General features: G+C 46.4%; 1 protein-coding gene across 5 annotated transcripts; it reads left to right on the top strand.

Annotated features, from left to right (window-relative positions):
* Positions 1-3,714: 3,714 nt before the first annotated feature.
* On the top strand, positions 3,715-24,513 carry FAXDC2 (fatty acid hydroxylase domain containing 2). 5 transcript variants are annotated; one of them, XM_032477180.1, is made up of 9 exons: positions 3,767-3,979; positions 10,571-10,618; positions 12,618-12,709; positions 12,841-12,944; positions 15,789-15,910; positions 20,567-20,772; positions 21,258-21,363; positions 21,763-21,929; positions 22,672-24,513. In XM_032477180.1, exons 2-9 carry the CDS (start codon positions 10,571-10,573, stop codon positions 22,922-22,924), a joined length of 1,098 nt encoding a protein of 365 aa, XP_032333071.1. In that variant the 5' UTR covers positions 3,767-3,979; the 3' UTR covers positions 22,925-24,513. The 5 variants fall into 5 exon arrangements, with proteins under 5 accessions (XP_032333072.1, XP_032333071.1, XP_032333068.1 ...); XM_032477177.1 differs by having other exon boundaries at positions 3,771-3,979; positions 10,536-10,618; XM_014567857.2 differs by having other exon boundaries at positions 3,776-3,979; positions 10,536-10,618; positions 22,692-24,513.
* Positions 24,514-25,358: the final 845 nt, after the last annotated feature.

Raw genomic sequence — 25,358 nt, 5'->3', positions numbered from 1 at the left:
AGATTGAACCAAGATTTAAGTCTTCTGATTCCCATTCCAGTATGGGATTAGGTGTTCAATCAGTTAGTTGTGTTTATGGTCCAATTGCTATGGGGCAGGGCCCCACACTGGCACTGGAGGATGCACTGGTGAATGAAACAGACATGTTTCCTGGCTTTGATGCAGGGAAATGGATGTGCGGCGTGAGGAGGGCCATGTCCCAGGTCTCGGGTGAGCCCCCGGAACGTGCTCCACCAAGTGTGGGTCCTTGGCTTCACACAGGAAAGAATTCAAGTGCGAGCCACTGTTGAGTAAAGGTAGATTTATTTAGAGAGATACACACTGCATAGAGTGTAAGGCGAGAGAAAGGCAAGGAAAGGGGTGTGGGAATTGGGTGCTCAGGTTAAAGTAAAAGTAGGTACACACTCCATAAACAGAGTGTGGGCCGTCTCCAAAGGGGAGAAACCGAAAAAAAGGGCCACTAGGCATGGTGTTGCCAGTTTTTATGGGCTCAGTAGCTTCACACACCTACAGGTGGGATCAGGCCACTGCCCATTCTTTGGCCTTTTGCCATTACCCTTGGGACTGTCATGGTGCCTGCGGGCATGTTATTTATCAGGCTATTACAATGAGCATATAAGGAAGCTCAAGGTCTACTAGAAGTCAAATCTCTTAATCCTCAAGGCCAACTAGGAGGTGAATCTTCCATTTTGGTGTTAAACTGCTGTCACTCCTAGAGGGACTGTGCCCTGCCCTCTTCCATCCTGTCTCAGCTTGATGGAGCTTAAAGTCTGGTGGCAGGGGCTGACAATAAAACAAGTAAACAAGCATTCAAGTAAGAAATAAAAGGATAATGGGAATTTTTGAGAGCTAACATGAAGGAAACGAATGAGGTAAAAGTCACGGAGAATAACTGGACTGGGGGAAGATACAGGCAATTACTTAAAGGTCAAAGAAGGCCACTCTGAGAAGGTGCCATTTAGGCAGAGCTGAGAAGGACCCAAGTAGGGGAGAGAGAGGCATGAGAAGTTGCAAGCAGTACATTTCAAGCAGAGGGTTAGAAGTGAGTTTTGCCTGTTAGAGGCAGTGAAGGGAGGCCAGGGCAGCTGCCTACAAGTGGAGCAAAAACAGCAGCTCAAGATGAGGCTGCAGAGGAAAGCAGTTAAGTCGAGTAAAGGTCCGGGAGGCTTGAAACCAAACTCTATTCAAAGTGCTTCAGGAAACCCAGAAGGACTGTACTTACAGGAATGACCTGGTCCAATCTATGTTTTTAAAGATTACTTTGACTTTAATGGACAGAGAGTGGAGCAAAGGCAGACATGTTTGAATTACACTAACTTTGGTAAGAAAAGAAAGCTAGCTTCTCCCAGACATGGAAAATATGTTGCCTATGGGAATATTGGCAACTTAGTTAATTTTACTAGGTCATTCTGAGTTAGTTGAGAGTTAGTTGCCACTACATCTTTTGATTATTGTTATTGTGAAATTGTTCAAGGCTGCCAACTGAATATTCAGTACTTACAAAGAAGAAAGTTGATCTCTGTCTATACAGGGCTAGGCAAGTAGAAATACAGGCCAAGGGCAAGAGAGTAGGAAAGCATATTAATATAGACAACAGTGAAACTTTTATTTTGGGACTGTAATAAGTTCTAAAGCTCTCTTCCTCCTTCTCCCTGTGCATGAATGCCTTAAACCCATCCATCTCTGGTGCTACAGCCAGATCTCAAAAAAAAAAAAAAAAAAAAAAAACTTTTTTTTTTTTAATTTTAATATGACCAGCACTGAAAATCTGCATTTGAACTTCTGTAACATTCTGTAATGTTCTAGGAGCAATGGGACCCAAAGTCTTTGAAATATTTCTGAAGTTTCTGACCAGATATGTTGCCTTGGAGTGTGGGATAAGGGATGTATTTCAGAAAAACTGGTAAACAATTATAAATCTCAACTCCAGATTATCAGACATCAGAACTGGAAGGAGTCTCCCAGATCTATTAATCCAACTCCCTCATTTTACAGGTGAGGAAACTGAGACTCAGAGAGGCCAAGGTCAGGAGCTGGTGGGTGGCAGCGCTCAGTTTGAACCCACCTGCTTCCAGGATCTCAAGACCTCTCCTCAAGAGCGCTTCCTTTACTTCCTTTAAAGGAACTCAGCCAAGGAAGGGGCCACTTCATCCAACATTGAAATTACAAGCTGAGCAATCCCTCAAAAATAGAATAGAAAGAAAACCCAGAGGACCAGAAAGAGATTCTCATTTGCTCAAGCTTTACTGTGTGTCAGAGTTATTAGTGCCACAGAGATACATAAAGCTCCTATTTGAAATGATTAGAGAAAAATTAGCTGTTCTTCTAGAGAGTATTGATCACGTAAGCTAAAAGAGTTCAGAAAAAAAAAAAAAAAAAACTAGAGACAGATTAGTGGTCAGGACCAGGAAGGAAATTCTGGGTGGGAGGATCAGTATAAGGAGATAGGGACAGACAAAGCCTCTGCATATAGCAAAATAGGAAGTAGTGAGGAATAATGTTGTATGAGAGGAGCGAGATCAAGGTGGGCCTTGGAGGTCAGGTAGCAAGGTTTGATCAGTGCACAAGACTTGGGCGACCAGGGAACATACATATTAAATAAATATCTGGAATACTGGGGGAAAAATATTGGTACCTCTGAAAAGAGAGATGATGAAAAACAGGAACAAGTTGTGTAAAATGTAATCTGTGAATGAGTACTGACTGTTTACTGAGCCTTGCACTGTGCAAGGATTAGGCAAGAAAAGATTGGCCAACGGCCAAATAAAGTATGACACATCTAGCCAGTGGAACAGCATGGCAGCCTTAAAAAGAACATGGTAGCTCTTGATGGTACTCTATGGAACAATATCCACGTGTGAGTGCTAAGTGGAAAAAAGCAAGGAGCAGAACAAGCATATATGACGTGCTACTTCTAAAGAGGAGGAGTCATACAGTTTTGTATTTACGTAGACAAGCTCTGGATGTATACACAAAACACTAGTCCCAGGAGTTGCCTCATGGGAGAAAAAGAGGATGAGGAAGGAGTAAAAAAAGAATTTTTACTGTACACTCTTATGATCCTTTTGTCTTTTATATTAGACGCACATATTGCCTACTCAAAAGTAATTTTTAGGTGGGGAGGGTATAGCTCAAGTGATAGAGTGAATGTTTAGCATGCACAAGGTCCTAGGTTCAATCCCCAGTACCTCCATTGAAAAACTAAATAAACCTAATTACGTACCCCTTGCAAAAAAAAAAAAAAAAGTAACTTTTAGAGATGTAAAAATAAAATTCAGTTCTTTTTCGAAAGTCTCACCAGTTCATGTCACAGATCCTGTATTCTCATTTCACCTGTTTCAAAGTATAAACTTAACCTCTCCAGATGTACCTTTCCTGCATCTAGACTCAACAGGAGTAGTTGATGTATCTCTCCCGCCTTGGCTGCCCTCAGCAGCAACAGAGCAATCAAAAAGGAGAAAATGAGGTCCTTTGGCCCAGGTATTCTTATCCACTTGAACTGCCCTCCTTCCACCTTCAACACTATCTGATACCCACTACTCTTATTGAAACTGCCTCCTACAGGACAGAGACATTTTCTTAAGCTGAGGAAGATGAAGGAATTTAAAACAAACAAACAAACAACAACAAAAAAAAACAGGGAAGAGGAGGAGGAGAAGTTCGGTCACATGTGTTTTGCCAGCCCTGGATTGAACTGCGTATTTCCTCTTGGCTTTCAGGAGATGTCCTTTCACAAGAAAGATGTTTTTATCTTCGGTCAAAACGAACCCAAACCTTTTCTCTTATCACGTGCCTGGCCTGAGCCAGTCGGCTGCTCTGTAACATGATCACCTCAGCCAGCCTCCCAGCTCACCGGGTAACCGCGGGGTGAGGCAGCAGCTGGCGACAGCATCCACCAAGGAAGGAGCTGAAGGAAGAGAAAGCAGGCTTGAGCTGTGGCCGGGACCTTGGAGAAGCTGGGAAACAGCCCACTGCAGAGGTGAGCGGGAGCTGCTGGGTTCGGGAAGCTGGTCTCAAAGTCAGGATGCACCCAAGTTCGCTTAAAGAAAGGCAAAGCGCATCCTTCTCACCTCCGCCACCTCTCTGCCCGCTCCACTTACAGTACAGGTGTGTTTTGCCTCTAATCAATGTCCTGGGATGTTTCCTTAGTACACAGAATCCCCTGCGTGTCTCGCTAATGTCTGTATCCTCTGCCCGCGTTTGTACCATCTACTTCCTGTATAGTCTTGTTTTTCTAGCAATAAATAGGTAATTGTGTTAACCGCACAGGATTTGGCTTCAAAACCATGTGAAGGAGAAACTCCCATGTCAGAATTCAGAAGAGCAAAATCCATCTGGAAGAGACTGCCAGGAAACAAATGAGGTTGAATTGCTTCTCCTCTCTCATCTGCCAGGGTCACCTGGAAGGGATGGGGCCAATTACAACAGGCTTAAAATTGCAAAGGCCTAAGACAGATGTGTGGGCTAGGAACTGGACAGACATCTCAAAGCTGTTTTGAAGCACCATACTGGGACTTATCAACAGAGGCTCCAGTCTTAGACTTGCTAGTGTCCTGGTAGTCCCGCTGGAAGAATTCCAGCAGAGGTCACTGGAGAGAGGAATAGTCAGTGTGTATAGATGGGGGTGAACAATAGGCCAGTGGTTATCAGGGCACTCATTCAGCTCCTTCGGGGCTTAAGGTAAGCAAGACAAGGTACAGACTTCTAGGTTGCTTCAGTTTCAGGTGCAGTTCTGACTAAATTTCTCTAGATATAAAGATTCAATTCAATTTGGTAAAACACATACTTTGAGCATTAGCTTCTGACCTTAGAAAGGAGAGTCTGCAGTACAGGGAAAGGTGTTGAAATGTCCAAGAGCAAATGTTGGACACATTCTGAGGGCAAAGAACAACGCTTTTTATTCTTTTCCCCTTCCTTGGTTTACCTGACTGCCTGCTACGTGCCAGGCTTGTGTTTGGTGCCAGGGGTCTCATAAAACAGGTGGGCCTTCACCCTGCGGGCATGCGTTCACACGGCACAGTAAATCACAAAGGTTTTAAGGACCCTCGGCAAAGGCAGTGAAGGGAGCACTACTGAAACTATCCAAAGGGAGTCGTTTTTGTCTGAGTTTAACCTTTTCCCTCATGCATTTTATCTTCTTGGATGAACATCGTCTCTCTCTATAAAAGCCTCACTTCCATACAGACCTTTGTCATAGCAGCTCCTGAAAACCCTCTTCACCTAGACTTTAAGCTGTGTGATTACATTTCAGGACAGTCTCCTCAGCCCTGGAGGCAGATGGCTCAGCTTCTCCCAAGAACACAAACAGCTGGGGAGCAGAGGCTGGTGTAATGGGAGTCGTAGACCTCAGGAGAGCAGCCCCCTCCCCATCATTTCCCACTTAGGAAATAGAATTTGTGCTTTTCCAAAAACATGTGGCACAAGAAAAAGTGTTAGGAAGCCTGGATTTTGCCAGAAACTGTGTGGAGTTTGGAACAAGTCAGTTCTGCTATCTAGGCCTACCTCCTTAGCTATAAAATGGAAGAGGGAGATCAGATGATCTTTGAGGTCTTTTTTTTTTTTTTTTTTTAGTTCTAATAATTTCACAAGATATTTACAAAGAAACCATGCACATTTATATAAAGATGATATATCTTAACACCTATAAAATCGGAAACTTCATCAACCATCGAGCATATCCAGGAACCCAGAATCTGAAAGAATCAGGCTGCAGACAAATAAAATTTAAAATTAAACTGTCTGCTTCTCCCACCCCCATCCCATTCCCCTGCCCTGTATTCAGATTTTTGAGGTCATGAACATCACCTATGGCTTCACTGTCATTTACCTAGATTGGGGATTCTGCAACAAAAAGCCTGCACAGTCAAAATCATCTGCTTTCAGAAGAACCACCCTTAAAAATATCTAATTTGGCTAATCTCACAATATATATCAAATTCCCTTTAAGAAGGAATCAGTTCATTGTTATAAAGGATTAGAATATTTACTTTAAGTACATTTCATTTCCTTCTCTTCTCTGAATGCATTCTCATAGTAAATGCTAGTCCTTATTCTCCTCCTATATACTTTCTCATTGGAAAATCAAAGTTACATAGTACTACTTTAATAAACAGGGCCACGAAGCATGCCTTATACATCTTGGTATCCCCTGTGGCTAGCATCGTATCTGGCACACAATAAATGTTTCTTTCTTTTTTATTTTTATTTTTTACAGGGGGGAGGTAATTAGTTTTATTTATTTTGTTAGTTTTTCAATGGAGGCACTGGGGATTGAACCCAGGACCTCGTGCATGCTAAGCACATGCTTTACCACTTGAACTATACCTCGCCCCACAATAACTGTTTCTTGAAAGAATGATTAATATCTTAGAAAAAGACATGCTCTATTTTACCTTTTGTATTAAAAAACAAAACAAACAAAAACCACACACACACACACACACGAAATATCCAGTCCATTATTTGTGGCTAATAGAAGCTGATCTCATTCCTATGTGTCTCTGCAATCTGAATGCCCAGTCCTGTATTCACTGACATCAATGCAGTCTGTACTTTTTGCAGACTCAGCTGGTGTAAGATCACTGAATTCAAGTTCTCCCACTAAGTAGCTGTATAATTTGAAGCTGAATAGTGAATATTTCTATGCCTCCTTTTCTTCAAATTGAAAATGTGGGCATCAGATGAGCTTAAGACATCTTCTAGTTCTGAGATGGGAGACTTCAAAAGGTAGAAAAAAGAGAGAAGAAGCACCATAAAAATGTAATGATTATAGAACCTTAACATATTACATATTTAATAATTGTTATTTGCCATATTTTATTTGCCAAAATTTCTAACTTGAGCACTACCACTGGCAAACAATGTTAAGGAACTTCTTTGGGTGAAGACACATCTGCCCACTATATTTGAGGTCTCCCCTAGAAACTTTCTGACTCGGTTCAGTAAAAATTCAAAACAAGTCTACAGACATAGAGGGGCACAGAAAACAAGCTGCTTTGGCATAAAATATTCAGAAGAATGATACGGTTGTGTAGCTTAGAGGAGTCAGCTATCTAGATAAACATCTCGGGACATAGCACATGGGCTTACTGGCTCAGCCAAAGAACAAAAGGTATATTAAGTAATACTTCATTGCTTCTAATGAAATCAGAGGTCAAGCAATAATGCTGTGACTCATACAGTTAAAGGGGCCTTCCCACCACTGGAAGATAAAGTCACCTTCCCTTTGGCCAGAAGGCTTATGTGGAGCAAAGGGTTCCAAGTTTAAACTTATATATTAGCCCTTAATCACTCAGTCCCAGGAACACGAGAAGGAGGGGGAGACTCAGAAAAATTTATCCTGTCATACATTCAAGTGGAAATCTCAAACATATTCCTAATTATTCTCCTTCTAGCCAGATCTTGTTTGTATTTTAAAAGGCATTCATGCATGGCATTCCTATCTGTTTACTTTTCCACAGAGCTGTTCATTGGTTTCAGAAAAACCATGGTCCTTGTTTTGAAACTAACCAATAAACAAATAACAAAGAATACAAAACTGAAGCAACTCAAGTTAGAACTACTCTTTAAATCCTGGTTAAATCATTCTTTTCTCTTATAGCAACAACTCTTTTTTTTTTTTAAGCAACTCTTTAATTACTGGGGGAAATGAGGAGGTAATAATTAAGTTTTTTTAAAGGCTTATAATGTGTTCTAAGCATTGCTAGACCTAGCACCACTCGTCCCCTCTCCTCCACTACTTTTCTTCCTTTCTGGTGTTTTCCTGGCTAGTCCTGCTTATTTGTTTCTTCACTTAAATTTTAGAATGAGTTTGCCTGATTCCAGGAACAGCCACAAGCCAACAAATCTGTTGGTATTTGAATTGAGATAACTCTGAATTTCTAACTTAATTTAAGGAAAACTACTGTCCTTATGACGCCGAGTCTTCCCGGCCAGTTATGTGGTGTGTCTTCCTGTTTGCTCATGTCCACTTTTGTGTCCTTCAGGAATGGGAACATTTTCCTCATCTAGGTTTTGCACATTTCTTGTTAAAGTTACTGAGTATTTTGTTGTTGTCTCATCCGTTATTTCTTCTAACTAGTTACATATACATATAGGTTATTGATTTCTGAACCTCCATCTTACATCTTACCAGCTAATTCACTTCTCTTACTGTTTGTGTTAGTTTTACAATGGATTCTCATGGGTTTTCCTGATATACAATCATAGTATCTAAAAATAATAATAGTTTTACCTCTTCTTTCCCAATTCTTTACCTGGACTTATTTTCTTTTGTCTAACTGCCCAATTGTCTAACACCCGACTCCATGGTAAAAGTAGTGGTGATGGTGAGCATAATTCTCTTGTCCTGGAATTTAACAGGCATGTGCTATCTTAAATTCTAGCCCCAACTCCAAGCCCAGTTCCTCTCCATCCCCATCCTGGACCCCTTCTTAAAAGCCGTTCCCTCCCCAGTCACTGGGCTTCATCCACTATCCTGTATTGCTAGATTTGGTCCCAAGTGTCCCGGTCCTGTACTGCCCTGTGAGCCCCAGTGTATCCACCCAGGGCCACAGGGCCTTCCACAGAGAAGGACCTCAGACAATCATCCTTGGTTGATTACAATAGGTGCATTGAATTTCATCATGTTGGTAATACCTCCCTCAGTTTTAGAGACTTAGGGAAGAACCTGTCCTAAACAATCCAAACTTCCAGCTTCTGTTTTCTGCCAAAGGGGTGGGAGTTGGGAGTAGGTGAGGACATTTTCAAGAGCCAGCCCCTGCCCCCTGCACCTCCAGTGACGGCCAGTTCTCATCTCACTCTACCCTCGTTACCTTTACCCACCCACAGCACACTGCCTAATCAGCCTGGGCAGGCAGTGAAGCCCCTCCTTCCCACTGCCAAGGCACTCGGCCAACCCCCAAGGGCAAACGGCTGCCAAACTCCAGGGAGGCTCACAACCACCTCAGAACAAGTCCAAAACCCGTTTCTGAGGCTCCATACAGAGAGATTCTGAGTTGGAGAGTAGCCTGGAAATCTGACTTGCAGCCAACCCCTAAGTGACTCCAATGCAGGGGTTCCTGAGGCACATCTGGGGAAAACACGGGCCAATGAACCACACCTTCTGCTTGATTCATCTGCTGCACATATGCTAAGCAGATACCGTGTGAAGGCCCCAGGAAGGATACACAGGGAGCCTGTGCTTATGACATTTACTGCCTCCCAGCAGAGACCACAGGAGTGGCAGACACTATTCTCCCCATTTTACCTCTCAGGAAACTGTCCTTGGAGAGGACAATCTGACCAAGATCACATAACTAGTAAGTGATAGACGCAACTGACATATGACCTTGAGAAAGGTGTCAGATTCCAAGATTCACTGTCCTAATGATTTCTGTATATAAATATCTTTTGAATCACATTGAGCAGTTTATAAAATGCTTAAATTTCAGTCAGCATTACAAATCCAGCCCATGTGTGTGGTACTCTTAACTTCACAGAGGTTAAGGAGGCTGTCCAAGCAAGTCTCAGGCAGGACCCTGGATCCTTGAGGCCATGTGAGGTTGGCAGTTAGAGTACAGTGGGGGTTCAGAGGACAGAGATTTCTTCTGAATGAGATGGGATTGTACTGAGGCGGAGAGTGAAGCTATTCAAAAAAAGGAATCCTCATAGCCCATCTCTTAGAAAGTCAACCAAAGTCCGACTGCCAAGCCCCCTCAGTCATGTTACTGATGCCCAGATCAATTCAGTCTCTGGAGGTGGCACCCACACAAAGGCTGGGTTTTTTCTTTGTTTTCAGTTTGTTTTGTTTTTGTATTTGGTTAACTCCCAGGTGATTCTATTGAGAAGTCAGCAATAAAAATCACAGCTAGCCCACCATAGCCAAGACATGGAAACAACCTAAATGTTCATTGACAGATGGATGGATAAAGAAGATGCGGTGTGTATGTGTGTGTATATATATATACACACACACACACACATACATACATACACACACATACACACAATGGAATACTGCTCAGCCATAAAAAATAATCAAATAATGCCATTTGCAGCAACACAGATGGACCTGAAGATCGTCGTTCTAAGTGAAGCCAGAAAGAGAAGAAAAAAATACCGTATGATATCACTTAAATGCAGAATCTAAAAGAAAAGGACACAAATGAACTACTTACTATTTATAACTTAGATAATTGATTTCTTGAATATGTGTAAGCACATTTGACTGTCCTTTATGACTGGACTACCGCATTCTGTTGATTCTTATTTTGTGGTTGGCTTTATTCCTTTGATAACTATGTAAGTTTAAAAACCTAAAGCTCTAAACTGCTCTTAGAAACAATGAACAGTACATATATGTAAATTTTAAAATGATTTTATCTCTCAGTGAGTTGCTCCTCCTCAAAAAAACTTTACCAAAAAAAAAGCACATTAAAAAAATTCTGACATAATGAACTAATGCTGAAGAAAGTAAATTCTTCTAAAAAAAAAATCACTGCTAGCCATTCACCTCAACTTTCTCCATTCCCTACTTCCTTGATTGCATGGGACAGTGACCTCCAGACTCAGCTGTGCTGTCTTATTCCAGATGAAGGGAGAAGCGGGAAGTACGCTGCACAGTGAGAAGCCAAAGCAGGTAAATGCCAGCACCCAACCCACCACACTGGTGAGAACGCAGCAGTGACCCCACATCTGCACTTGCAGCATAACTGACATCTCCCACGAGGTTTAGGGATAGTGATCGCATCAGTGATGTGCTTGTTTCAGTAGCTGAGCAGAATCACTTGACTCCAAGCTGCCTTAAAACCAAAGCCTCTTTGCCTGCAGGAAATTGCCGGAAAAGCCCCATAGCTGTCCTACCAGTCTCTGGCCATAGAAAACCCCACACTTCAGGCGTGGAACCACTTCTTTCTACAGCTGCTTGGGGAAAAAGAGAGGCCCACTGGGGGTTGGGAACCATCTGTTGACTCCAGATAAGTTCTGTGCTGCTGCTCCTACACCTCACAGAGACCTCTGTCCTGTCTGCTCCCTGCACTAGGGCTGCTGCAGAGAGAAAACAGCACAGTGCCCGGAAACAGATCTAATCCTGGACGTGGAACTGATGTTTTAAATTTGACTTAGCTTGATTTGATTAAACTCAAATGAAAAGTTCCTAGTGGCTGGAAAAGCTGATGAAAAGCATCCTGTGAATCCTTAAAAAAAGAATAATTGGGAAAGCCCAAGGTGAAGTGCCTGGCAGGCTTCGGGTAATCTTTCAATGGCCTGTATGAAAGAACAAGTTTTTCTGGTCCTGGCAGTTCAGCCCTCAAGGGAGGAGAGAGACTCTGGGGAGAGATACTGAGAGCAAGAGAGACTAGGAGAGAGAGGAGAGAGAGGAGGTCCTTTTCAGAGCTCAGGACCCTGAGGAGTACTCGGCCTTCAAAAACCTTTTTGCTGATCATACAAAATGACTTACTATCTTCTTTTTGGTCTGTAGACCAAAAGTGGGGTTGGGTAAGCTAAGAAGAGATGATTCCGGGCAGATTTAGGTTGCTCTGAATGGGTCAACCAAAACAACGTGCTCCTTCAGACCTCCGAAGCCTGGATTAAAACATCGGGTCCTGTTAGGTCAGTTTCCCCACAGCAGTGCACAGGCCCGGTTCACTAACTGCAGATGAGCGGCAGGCACAGACCTACAGCGACCACCACCTCCAGTTCACTCTCGTGAAGAACACAAGCAGGTTCCATCCAGCCTTAGAAACATAGGATGTAACGGACATCTGTCATTCCTGTCCACGGTACTACAGAAATTGGTGACATACCTGGTTTTTCTTCTCCAAATCTGGGACCTTCTTGTTTGACCATTGAGCTCGCAATGATGGCTGCTGTAGGCATTTGGAGGAGATCGTACAAGGACCTCCCAGTGATTGCTGGGAGTCTGTTCGTTGCCCCTAGAACCACTCACCATCATGTTCACCTGGCAGCCTGGTCTAATCTACTAGGAAGCAGAGGAGTAATTACAAGTCAGAACATGTGTTTATTCACTCTTCTCATCAGGGGCAAAAGAGGTGATAGGGTGGGAAAACAGGCCTGGCCCATGAACACAGTGAAGTTCCCGTGTCCTCACCAGGGATTCAGCAGGTCCTTCTGTGATGGCCGTCTTAGCCTTGCCTGCCCACTGGAATTAGCTGGGGAGCTTTAAAAAATAGGGAGGCCCAGGTCCCACCCCAGACACTTTTATGTAATTGCTCGGAGGAGGAGCCTGGACCTAGGGAGTTCTAAAAAGCTCTGAGGTGATTCCAATGTGTAGGTAATCAGCACCTCTGTTCAACAAGAGGACTGGTGCTGAAATCCCATGGCTCTTGGAAGGATCGCCTGTCCTCCTCTGGGTGACAAAATTACCTGCTAGTTTCTCTGAGTCAAGTTTGCTCTCTCCTCTGCCCCAACCTTGAGCTCTCCTTATCACACACACCCACACAGCCTCAGAGATCCTGATAAGGAAGAGGCTCCCATAGAAGCTGGGACTGGTCAACATGTGCACCGCACGGGTGTGACTGATATCCTGATGTCACATCCCTCCTGCCAGGCCTCAGCAGGGAGCTGCATGTATAGGCAGGAGGCTTGTTGGGGCCTGTCACTCTCTTGTCCTCCCCCAGGAGGGACACCTCTGGGGCTCCATGAGAAGGACGGCTTTCATCCTGGGCTCTGGCCTTCTCCTGCTTGTGGCCCTCTGGAACTCGGTCACATGGTGAGTCTGCTCCACCAGCTCTAACTCAGGACCTGGGGGCCGGGGGGTCATGATCTGGGGGCAGGGCATGGATTAGGGAGCTGTCTACTCACCAGTCTTCACCCAGAAACTTGAATGAGTTTTCTTCCAAGGCATATTCAGAGATTCTGGGGTGCTTCTGGCTGCTTTTGGCAAGCCCAGTGGGAGAGGCTGCTGTCTACATGCGAAGGGCAGGAGTGGATCCTCTACATTCTCGGTGAGATTCCCAGGCCACCAGCGCTGAGGTTTGGGTACATGGTTATAGCTAAATCCTTTTTCTATTGTTTTGTTCTTTACTTCGGGACTTCTCAGTGTATTATTCCAAGGAATGAGGACTTAACGTTTAGGACAGTGGGAACCCCAAAGAGTGCTAAACTTGTGGGCAATCTGGAATGTATGTCTAAGTAAAGAAGTTGAAATCCTCTCCTTCCCCCCAAATAGAAAAATAAAGAAATAGTTGGTGTGAAAATGAATGCATGTGTAGAGCAGTAATTATGCTTGTAGATGCCAGGGCCACAAGTGCCGAGGACTGCTCTGTCTCACGTGGCTTTATGTCCTTGGAACTGGTGCAGTCTAGCTCTTGGGGCTCAACAGCAAATGCTCACTCAGTATTACTGACAGTGCCAAATAAATAGTATTGACAGTCAAAACAAGTCTAGGAAAGCACAGAGGAAGAAAAAAGCCTATTGTAACACAGAAATTTATAACAGCATCATCTACACTGGTGACACTGTCCTCACTTACACATTCATTCACTCAAAGAATATTTATTAAGGTTACTCTGTGCCAAACTCATATGGACGGTATAGATATATTTACAATAAAGTCTTAAGGTATAGTGTCTATCCTGTTAAAAAAAATTATGTCACAGTCCTGCTGGAAGAAAATAAACAAACACACACATACACACAAAAAACAATCAAAAAACCTATGTCCAGTCCAGTCCAGAAGGGGAGATTTTAAAGAAAGTGTCAGCTGTCACAAAGCAAAAGTATAAGTAAAATCTTTCTGTCCAGTGTTTTTAGCTAGAAGGAGAGCTTTGAAAATGGGCTGAATATGAAATACAGCAGGTAATGGAGTCTTAAGTTCTCATTGGAAAGAACAACGCAGATTGCAAATGTATGTGGGGAAGTGGTGGGAAAACCCTTCATGCGTCTCTGTTACAATGATGGGAAAACTACCTATCACCTCAGTGATAAGCAAATAGCAGAGACAGAAAATATTTGCAATTTGAGATGTTAGAGCTGGAAAGTGTCCAGGATCACCTCTGGTGACTTTCATTCTGTACTCCTCAAGGAGCCCTTGGATTGACAGGTAGGCGGACACCTCAGGGACGGCCTGCTAGGCAACCACCAACTAACATTTATTTTCCCCCAAATAAAATCGTTTCTTACTTCTGAGGATAAAAGTAAATACATGACCATTGTTACAAGTAAAAGTCAGACAATTCAGATAAGCATAAAGAAGGTTAAGGTCACCCATCCTTCCATAGCCAAGAAGAAGGCCTCTATTCATCTATCAGTATAAATCTCCTACATACTGGATATATGGCTGAACTTAAAAGACACTATCTTTTGACTGTTTTTTTTTTCCCCACTGATTAGGCTATGGACATTTTTCCGTATCAGCTGATAAATACTTACTTAATATTGTAAGCTGCCCTGTCTATTCCACTCTATGGAAATACCTTAATCAATTTCGTCCATTCTCTACTAACAGACATTTAGGTTACTTAAATGTTCTGTGGGGTTTTTTTAAATGCTAAGATGGACATTTGTGTGTTTGAATGCATGTGTCCTTTTTTTTCTTCCTCCCTGTCTTTCTGTCTTTGACTCTCCGTCTCGCTCGCGTTCTCACTTCAGACACTGCCAAATTGCCTTCCAGAGTACATGTGCTCATCACATTTCCCCAGAGTGCTAGCCAAGTATTTTTCAGGTATCAGCTGCAACAGGCAGGAGGGGCACAAGAGGAGGGATACAGAGACAGAGCGTTAAGTAAGACACCCTTGCTCCTTGGGATATTAAATTTAGAGGAGGAGGCAAAGCACAGAAAAATAAAGTCGATACTACAAGAGTTAGATCACTGTAAGGTCACTAGAATGACTGCCTTTTGGGGTGGACACAGTGCTTATTTATTCACAGTCAGAGACTAGAGATACTTGGGATGACTTCATGGAAATGCAGGATGTGGAGCAAAAGGCCATATCCAAATTTTAAGTGTTGATCAGCATTTTCTAAAATATCCTGCAGAACATGAGCACCGTGGGATGTTAATAGGTGGAATGGCCATATGATTTATCATCCAAATGGCATTTGCGAGGGTAAAAGAGGGGTTTTAATAACGATGCTGGAATGTCGGATGTAAATTGAAACTGTCCTGGGCAAATAGGGACATGTGGCCATCCTATCCTGAGACGTTTTGAGAAAACAGTTCTGGGTAAAGAATAGCTTGGGAAAGGTTGAGTTTAACAAAGTCAAACAGGAGTTCCCAGAGCCGTTACCACAGTGGTCCGGACACTGACTCTCCAAGAGGGTAGGGTATGAAGACTTTACCAGGAGCCCCTTGAAAGATGGGTTTTCCCGTTCAGGAAGTGCTGACTGGACGTGTGAAGCCCCTCCACTCGTTTCGTAAGATAACCGGGGTTAGGCAAGCCCTACACACTAAGCTCTTCCTTTGCTTCCTCCTTCCTCAGCAATTCATGAAGGGCTCACAGGGCAGACTCCCAAATGTCAACCTCAATTCACTTATATCTACAGTGTGTCATATATCTCAGCATAAATCTTGTATTGTTTTTGTCTCCAACCACCTGGAAGGCTGTTGTCCCCATTTTACAGCTAAGAAAAGAAACAGAGACACTCCTTAAGTGACCTGTCCCAGTTCCCACAGCTAGTTTGTCACCCCAAGATAAAGGCAGGACCCCTGGCCCTAAGCATGAAAACCTCCCTGGCAGGGGACCGTCTACAACACAGCCTCAGTCACCACCAAGCACATGTTCAGTTAATACACTCACTGCCAGAACCTGAGAGTGCCTTGATGGTTTCCTTCTGTTTCCCAACCTTAGGTGCCATCCAGGTGCCCTTTCTGGTCTACTGGAGCTTCAGTGGGCTTTTCCTGGTGGTTGACACAACGGGAAAGCCTAACTTCATCTCCCGCTATCGAATTCAGGTCGGCAAGAATGAACCTGTAAGTGTTGCTGGGCTTCTCTGGTCAAAGCACAGAAAACAAGAGCTAAAGGCACTCCCTCAGCATTCTCCCTGCTGGCCCAGGAGAGCCCATGGCCATTGGGATCCAAGTGATCCCGTATAAAGCTCCTCCAATTTAGAAAGTTCGAGAGAGGATATTCTACTCCCCAAATCCCAGAGCAGCCAGTCAAGACTAAAGTTCTGGTCTTCTGACTGCTGGCCCTGGCTCTCGAACTTGCTTGTGCAGCCCCAAGGCACTGCAGTCAGCACTTTAGGAACAGAAACGAGTGTCTCAGCCTGGCACTGGGCCGAGTCCCGGAGATGTCAGGCAGCTCTCCACACGTCCACAGGAGCAGGGACAGCGGTGGCGAGAAGCTGAAACTGTGGGAAACAGCCGCCCTTGTAAGGGAGGGAGACAGCTCCTAAAACAATGCAGCCCACTATTAATAGAAGGAGAGGATGAATTCTGAATGTGTGGGTGGTGGTTGTTTTCTAAGCAGATCTCCCCTCCCAGTTAGTCAGTTCAAACACCAGTGCATAGTTTATCCACAATTAACAAGGCCTGCACCCTGCTGACAAGGAACTCCTGGCCCAAAGCAAAGAGAAGGCCACCCACACACATCTCCGACTTACATCTGGGCCTGGGAAGTGAGCCCCCGCTGCCCACTGCTCCCTGAGCCCGGGTTGTTGCTCTGAAAACCCCTGGGAGCCTTTTATTACACAACAAGGAAGTTGATTCTTAAACCCGGTTGTTTTATTCAAGCATCACCCAAACCATATCCTGGCTTTTTTCCCAGAGGAGACAGTCATCTTTTACATCATTTAACTACTGGCCAGGGTACCTAAGTGAGTCACCTCAGCTCAGGGAATTCTGCTCAGCCCAGAACTCCTGAAAAGCAGAGTGGCTGAAAAATAGTGCCCTTGACCCAAGCTTTCTGAACAGTCCCTTCCTGAAGCAGGGCTGCTGGCCTGGGTCACAGTTCCCCTCACTTAAGACAAAGCTGCCAGCCAGCCAGGGAGCTTCCTCCTGAACCAGCTTGAGCCGAAGGGTCAAAGCCAGTGCTTAGCCCTTGAGAACTTCTCACGTGCCAGATCATGTTAGTCTCCTTACCAGGCACCAATGACTAAACGCTTACAACCTCAAGGCCAAGTACTGTAATAACCTTCATCGTTCAGATCGGGAAATGGAGGCCATGAGATGACATGGGTTAGAAACATGATTTCCCCTCAAGCTTTCTGACTCCAGGGCTTCTGCTCTGAACCACCAGGCCACAACCAGCTCTCAAATCAATCACCTAACACGGGAACACTTCACAGGCTACAAGGAAGGGAGGGCCACACAGGGAAGGTCTCATTGCATTTTGTAGACGCCGAGGTTCAGAAAGGTACAGTGACGTGTTTAAAGTCAGACTGTTGCTAGGAAACGAAGTCAGGGCTCGTCTCATCTGACTCCAGGTCCAGTGCTCCTGCACTGTGTGCTCCCTCAGCTGGTTACACAAGTAAGAAGGGACCCCCGGAGGCCATTTAGTCTTTGACCCATTCCAGGAAGGCCTGATGCCTGACCTCAGACATCAGAAGCAGATCCTCAAGTGGGGCCGGTATGCTGTGGCATTCCTAAGATCCGCTGCTGCTCTGTTCAGTCTCCCACTCTCCTGGAAATGAGAGCTAGTTCACTCCTCCTCCCTCCTCACATCCCCAACCCCTCCTCCCTTCCCCTCCTCCCAGAGGACCACCTTGCCTCCTACTTCACTAAGGAAATGGAAGCAGACAGAGGAGACGCCCACAGCTGTGCACACACCAGCCTGTGGGCAGCACCTGCATACACACGCTCTGCCTGCCCACCTGGTCTAACAGGTGGCCTCTCCCAGCTCCCATCCACAGCCCACTCCGCCACTCTCTACGCTACACCCATTACCTCTTGTTCACGCCAGGAAATTGCTCCAGCAATTCTTCCTTCTCTTTCTTGTATCCTTTTCTTTGGACTCTTCTGGATTATTCCTCTCGGGCTTATTACCAACATGCTATAATTTTCCCCATCTTAAAACCAAACCAAAAAGAACCCCTTGCCTCCATCCCCCATATACACTACTGCTCATATTTTGGCTGCCCTTGGCAGCAGAGCTCTTTCGAAGAGTTGTGAATACAGTTTCCAGTTCCTCTCTGTCCACTCTTTTTCCTAAAATTTTGTGATGACGAAAACCTATAAACATATATTAGAAAGTTGAAAATTGGGACACTGATAACCCATTTACATATCACCTAAATTCACCAATCTGAAACATTTTATAATATTTGTTTTCTCTCTATATAAAATATAAATATCTATGCATCTGTAATTTTTTCTTAATCATTTAAAACTAATTTCCAGACATCATAAAACTTCATCTAAATCCTTCAGCCTGCATCTCCTCAAATAATCACAAAACCATCGTCTTGCCTCCTCCACAGACCTCCTCGTCAGGCCTGCACCTCCACTGCTCCACCAGAATTGTTCTGGGCAAGGTCACCAGGGATCCGGTTGCCGGCTTGTCTCATTACACCTACCAGGACTGTTTCCACAAGTGCTCAACCCCAACCCTTGTTAAAGCTTCTTACACTGACTTCCAAGGCCCCAGTCTCTCCTCCCACCTGACTGTTCACTCCTTCAAGTCTCCTTTCAGGTTCCTCCTCAACCTCCTCTGTCCTCTTCTCTATCCTCATCCCCTCATTTACTTCTTCAAGTGTCATGACTTTAAATACCACCTAAATGCCCACAGCTCTAGCCCAGAACTCCTTCCTGAATCCCAGGCTCAAATATCCAGGTGCCTCTTTGACGGATGCCCAGTGGACATCTCCCATCCAATGTGTCCCGAGGAGAATTTCTGTCCTCCCACCTGCCAAAGCCTTTGCTACCCACAGCTTCCCCAGTCAGAGCTGGGGAGCCACTCAGGCCAAAAGCCTTGGAGTCACCCTTGACTGCTCTTTCCCTCATACTCCACATCCAATCCATCAGGAAACCGATTTCCAAAAGACAGCCAGAATCAACCATTTCTCACTACCTCCATTGCTACCTCCCTGGTCTGAGACATCCTCTCTTGTCTATATTTTTGCAATTCTCCTTGGTCTCCTTGTTTCTATTCTTGTTCCCCTACAGTCTACTCTCAACACAGCAGCCAAGATAATCCTGTAAGATCTTGTCACTTCTCTGCTCACAACCTTGGGATGACCCCCATTTCCCTTGGAGTAAAAGCCAAGGTCCTCAAAGTGGCCTGCAGGCCCCTTTATGCACTGGCTCCTCCCCACCTCTTTGACCTCACCTTCTACTTCTCCACCCTCACACCTCACTCCTCTCCAGCCATGTATGCCAGAAATGTGCCTGTCTTAGAGCATTTTCCACCAGCTCTTCCCTTCCCTAAAAAGTCTTCCCCCAGATCTCCGTTTCCCTTACCTTCTGCATCTATTTGTTCATATCTCACCATCTCAATGAAGCCTACCCTGCCCATTCTATTGAGTATAAACTCAGTGAGGGCAGGAATCTTTGGTTCATTGCTCCCTTGCTGGTACATAGAACACTGCCTAAAACATAGAGGGCACTCAATAAATATATCCCCTGGATGAATGAATTAATAAACATATGGGACATCTTCCTCTCGGTCCAAGTTTCCAGAAGAGGTGCATGGTTTCCTTTACAGGTGCCCTCAAACCAGGCCGGCCAGACCTGGCTTCACTATGGGATGGAACTGAAGGCTTAGAGAGTGAATTCTGGTCACTCAATACATGCAGTGCCTGGAAAAGCTGGAGGAAGAGGAAGGCCTGAAGTCTGAGGATCACTCTTAACCTGGCCTCACCCTAGGGGCAGAAACCCTCCACCTTGCAGAATTTCATAGGAATAAATCCCTTTTGACAATCCCAAACCAGTTCATCAGGACCCAAGAAGTGACCTATGTTCATGGGGCTATTTATTCCCAGGAGTTCTGGTGCTCTGACAAAGGGGTCAGGGGGTTCCTGGTTCCTGTGGAAATGCTGGCTATAGCACTGAGGCTGGATGGGGTATGAGCATGTGAGGCCAGCTCCCCACAGTGACCTTGAGGAGAATGTCCAGGCAGGCCCCCATCCTGACAGCTCCACCCTTGAGAGCCAGAAAGACCTGGTCACAGGAAGTTGGTCAAGAGGCCAGATAGGAGCTCCCTGGCTCACATCCTTCTTTGTTCTGGGCCTGGTCCAGTGAGACTGGACCACAGGAGGAGGCAAATGACCTTGACCTCTGCACCTGATGGTGCTCAAGGCTCTCTGCATGAGGAGGGTCTAAAAGGCTGACTGAGGAATCCAAGAACCCAAGAGGCTCCCCAAGATGCCTGTCGGGAATACATGAGGCCAGGCCTGGCCAGAGAAGTGGGGAGGACAGTGGTAGAAGCTGCAGAAGCCTGAAGAAGGCCAACTCAGGCAGAGACTAAGGCTGCGGGAGGGGAGTTGCCAAAGGCAGGGCATTGCCAGATGGTTCCTCCCCTGGGCTGGGCAGCAGTCAGGGGCTGCTGGCCACGGCCAGACATCACTCCTAGCATCCACCCAAGTGAGGACCTCCCGAAAGTGGGTCACAGAGGAGCCTAGTTCCTAGAAGGGAAGGACCTGCTTCTCACACTCTTGTGCATCTCTGTTCTTCATTCCATCCCTTGGGCAGGTGGACCCCGAGAAACTACGCCGGGCTATCCGCACAGTTCTCTTCAACCAGTTCGTAATCTCCTTACCCATAACAGCCTTCCTCTATCCCATCCTCAATTTATGGGGAGACCCCTGCCGCCGAGAGCTACCCACCTTCCACTGGTTCCTCCTGGAGCTGGCAGTCTTCACGCTGATTGAGGAAGTCCTGTTCTACTACTCACACCGGTGAGTGAGTTGCTGCCTGAGCACAGCTGGCTCCTCGCTCTCCCAGGTTCATTCATCAAGGAGAGAGGAGACCACCAAGTGTAGAGGCAGGACCAACAGTACCAGGCCTCAAAAGCCTCCCGTTAATCTAGTTAACACGGAGATAACTATTTCTTCCTCAGCTGACAACTTGGGACCGCTGATGGATGTCCAGAATCTCCATCCATGTGTGCAGCAGGGCAGTTTCCCATTCATTTCCTCATTGAATCCTTTCTGACCATTATCCCCAATTTGCAGTTCATACAACTGGGGTAGAGAGAGGCGTCACCCACCTCAAATTATGCACCATAAGAACTCAAAGGCAGATCTGTCTGAGTGCCAATCCACTGTGATTTCAACTTTGCCCTGTGGATGTAACCTCTCCTTCCTGCCTTTGGTTTCTCATGGTCTGGTTGGGGAGGGAAGCAGGGGACTGGAAGATTATTAACTGTTACCTATTTTCCCAGGCTCCTTCACCACCCAACACTCTACAAGAATATCCACAAGAAACATCACGAGTGGACAGCTCCCATTGGCATCACCTCTCTCTATGCTCACCCTATCGAGCATGTGGTGAGTAGACATTTGCTCCCCCCAGAGGAAAGAGCAGAGGCCCCAGCCCCCTTCCCTAAGCTTCCTGCACAGAATTAGACTACACTGGCTCGCTCTTCCTACAGCCACTGTTTCTTGTGGACCTGGCATATGCCCAACATAAGTTATATCGCTTAATCCTCCCAACAACCCTTTAAATCCTCATTTTGCTAATGAGGAAGTTGATGCTCAAACAGTTCATAACTTGTCCCAACTTACAAAGCTGAGGGACTCCAGCAAATCAAGCTCCAGAAACTCATCCAGCTTCCCCAGATCTAAGTCAAAAAAGTTCACCTGGTACCACCCCACGGTGAAGTAGACACCAGCCTGGGTCCCCTCCGTCTCTCCGGGCTCCACCTTCAAACAGCCTTCTCCTTGCAGGTCTCCAACATGCTGCCGGCGATGGTGGGTCCAGTAGTGATGGGTTCCCACTTGTCCTCCATCACCATCTGGTTTTCCTTGGCCCTGACCATCACTACCATCTCCCACTGTGGCTACCACCTACCCTTCCTGCCTTCACCTGAATTCCATGACTACCACCATCTCAAGTAAGGCACCCCTTGCCGGTGTGAGTCCCTGGGCAGCAACCTCCACCTTCACTCTTGGAAATTCCCATAGCAGACACTGGTGTCTCGGTTTAAACGTGGGTCTAGTGGAGGGAGAGGTCTGGAACGACCACACTGGAACCCAGACGACCTTTCCCTTTTCTTTCTTTCTGACACTGGATTTTCCTGCAACTATGAGTTTTTACCTGTATTTAGGGCCTTGAGCCTTTGAGTATCTCGTGTAAGCTATGGACACTGCCAGAAAAAGTGCACACATGCACAAATTCTTGTGTGCCCCCCAAGGGGAGCTGTGTGCTCTCTGGAAGCCTGCAGTTTTTGTCGTGAGGTTTAGGAACCTCCGGCACCAGAATCACCTGAGACATTTTTTTCAGATGCAGGCTCTTGGGTTCCACTTTGAATTGAAGCAGCAGGGGCAGCAGGGCCTGGGAAGTGCATTTTTTGAAGTGCACCAGGGGACTGTGATGGAGGCGGCCCAAAAACCTACCTGAGCAAAAGATGGGCTCGGCCACTGGTCCTGACTTATGTGCCTCAAAATCACAGAAAGAGCTGTTCAAAGGAAGACTGTAGATTTTGCAGCCTGGACTGTCCCCAGGAGCGTGTGCACAATGCCCAGGTTACTCTGAAGCACGTGGTCAACATGGTGGGGACGGGTCGGGGGTAGGAGGGCTGAGAAATGGGTGTGAGGCTGGCACAGACGAACGGAGATCAGCAAGCTGGTCTCCAGCGCTCTCCTCTCTCCTCCAGGTTCAACCAGTGTTACGGGGTGCTGGGGGTGCTGGACCAGCTCCACGGCACTGATGCCGTGTTTAAGCAGACCAGGGCCTACGAGAGACACACGATCTTGCTGGGCTTCACCCCGCTCTCACAGAGCATTCCCGACTCCCCAAAGACAGAGTAAGAAGCGGCCCGAGGGCCGTCCTGGCTGCCCCTCAGCAGAGGACGGCCAAGGTGGCCTGAGCCCTTCTGGTCACACTTAACTTGCTCCTTCAGCCACACGCTGTAACGGCGACCCCTTAAGGGCAGGGGGGAGGTCACTCCTGGAAAAGCAGGGCCAGCGATGGAGCCAGGGCTCCACCAACTGCCCCTGTTACTCCTCAAGGGGATGGGAGAGTAGATTAAGGAAGGAAAAAAAAAAAAGTTCCCCAAAAGGGAGGCCAGTCACAGGGAAGAAACCACTTTGATTGGGCTCTGGGTAAGTCCTCCTGGTCCTCTGATGTGGAAAGGGAGAGGGACCCCAGATGACACCTTTGTGGCCTAGACAAGACACAGAGTGACAAAGGTGGCAGCAAAACAGGAAGCTGCGTGGCTCCAGAGAGCTCTTCCTGGTGCTGGGGGAACCTAAGATGCTGCTTTGCCCCTTCCTGTCCCAAAAAGCCTCTCTCTTAGTCCGTTCAGGCCAGGGCCTGGACACCCCAGCAGCAGTTCTGCAGTCAAGTCCCCACTGTCCCCCAGCAAACACACACACACGGAGTAAGTATATCAAAAGCCCCACTTCAAATGGACATCATCCCTCTGAGAAGAAAGATACCAATCCCAGGAGACCCTCCCGGGGCTACACCTGAGATACCAAAGAGGCGCAGTGCAGAGCCCAGTACCTTCAGCTACACACGGAAACCAGAGGCTGAAGCCCGTGGCCCTGCTAAGCTGAGGCCCCTTTACCCAGAGTTGCACCCTTGGGGACATCCAACTGAGGCCCCTTATTAGTCTCTGAAGGACCAAAGGGGCTAGAACCCTCTTCCTCCATGAAAAGTCAATAAATACATGGCTGAATGAAGAGCAAAATCCTCATTTCCCTCAAATGATGAAACCATTGTTTCAGCACCATTTTTATAGGATGCATTTAGCAATGATGCCTTTTCAGATGAAACCTCACCATCTACAACAAAACCAGAGCTGCCTAGGTTGAAGCAGTCCCGACCCTGGGTTCCCAAGAACAATTTGAAGACCACTCTGACCGGAAAGACCACTATTATCAGTTCCTAAAGCCTGATGCATTTCTGAACTTTCAGATCACCTCCATCCAGAAAACCATCCACTGTAGTTTTATAAAATACTTTAACATCTGATAGGGCTGAGTCTCCAGGCAGATCTGACAAAAAGGACCTCTCCTTACCCAGTAGGCCAACCCAGCAGGTACCAGGTCGCGCTCTCCTCCGCGCCTTCCCGGGACAGCACGGGTCCTTAGCTTCAGTACAGCTCCTGGCCCATCAGTGCTGTTAAGTGCCCACAGCTGAGGCCTGCACCCACAACCTGTTCCTACAAATAAACAATTGGAAAACAGCCCATCTTCAGTGAATGGGGCAAGGGTGGGCTATGTGGAGTGTGGACAAAGAGGCGGAATGGATACATTTCTCCCTTTAAGGACTTTAGACCTGGAGGTGCTGTCAGGGCGCAGGGGGATGAGGGGCGGCGTTCTCTTACCCTTTTTCTTGGGCAGGTGGTTGGGCCTGGCCCTGAAGTTGTTTCCAAATGGGCTCACGCAAAGGCTGAGATCTCAACATTCTCAGCAGAAAATGTGAATGTGCAAGAAGGCATAATAAGTAAACTGATCTCCTTTTAATTCCAATGGTGACTCGTTTTTCTCTCCACTCCGACGCTCGTTCTGGCACTCACACCACAGGGTGTCCGGGAGCCACTGCAACGTGGTCAAACACTGGGCCTCTCTCCTTGGGTCCCTAACAGGCTGGGGAAGTGAGGTTGAGCTCACTGTCTTCCCCTTCTACACTTTCCTCTGGCCCCTGGTGGCCACTGGTAGTGTGAAAATTCCTGCTCACCTGACACAAGGTGGAATCATCCGGCAAACTCTGGATGTTCAACTACCAAGGCTGTGGGACAGCTGTCAGTTGAATGAAGAAATAAGGCTCACTTTTAGTTTTGTAATGACACACCTGGACCATTCTAGCATTCAGAATGTTACCACTGCCAACGCCTGGCCTCACAGGCTGAGAAAAAGCCACCAATGGCCCAGGGGCCAGTCACAGTGGGGGTGCTCATTGTGAAGGATCCCAGGGCTCCGTGGCCGACCTGGATTCCATTAAGGCTGGAGCGTCTGTCACTCGTTCACACCCTGCAGGGAAATGAGTTTGAGGAGGTATCACAACAACTTCTATCTTCCTGGCTGTTTCCAGACAATGCCAGGGCACGGAGTCCTGGAATTCTGTCTGCTGGACTGGTGTCTATTATGTGGCACTGCCCACAGCTCCCACGTCTCGCTGGAGAGAAGGCGGCATGGATTCAAGGCTGGCAAAGCTCTCAAGACCACAGAGGAACTCGCCTGGAACCACCAGCAGCCTTAGAAGCTGGGAAGGATCCCCTGCCTCAAATGGACTCCCCAACAGCCAGTGCCAGAGCTTCGTAAAGGTTTCACCAGCCCAACCCGAGCATGTTCCTCTGGATCTGGTGTCGGAACCC

This window comes from Camelus ferus, chromosome 3 (genome assembly GCF_009834535.1).
Source record: "Camelus ferus isolate YT-003-E chromosome 3, BCGSAC_Cfer_1.0, whole genome shotgun sequence".
NCBI classification, from domain to species: Eukaryota; Metazoa; Chordata; class Mammalia; order Artiodactyla; family Camelidae; genus Camelus; species Camelus ferus.
The sequence above is the reverse complement of the archived record's forward strand: the minus strand, read 5'-3'. Positions and strand labels throughout refer to the sequence as shown.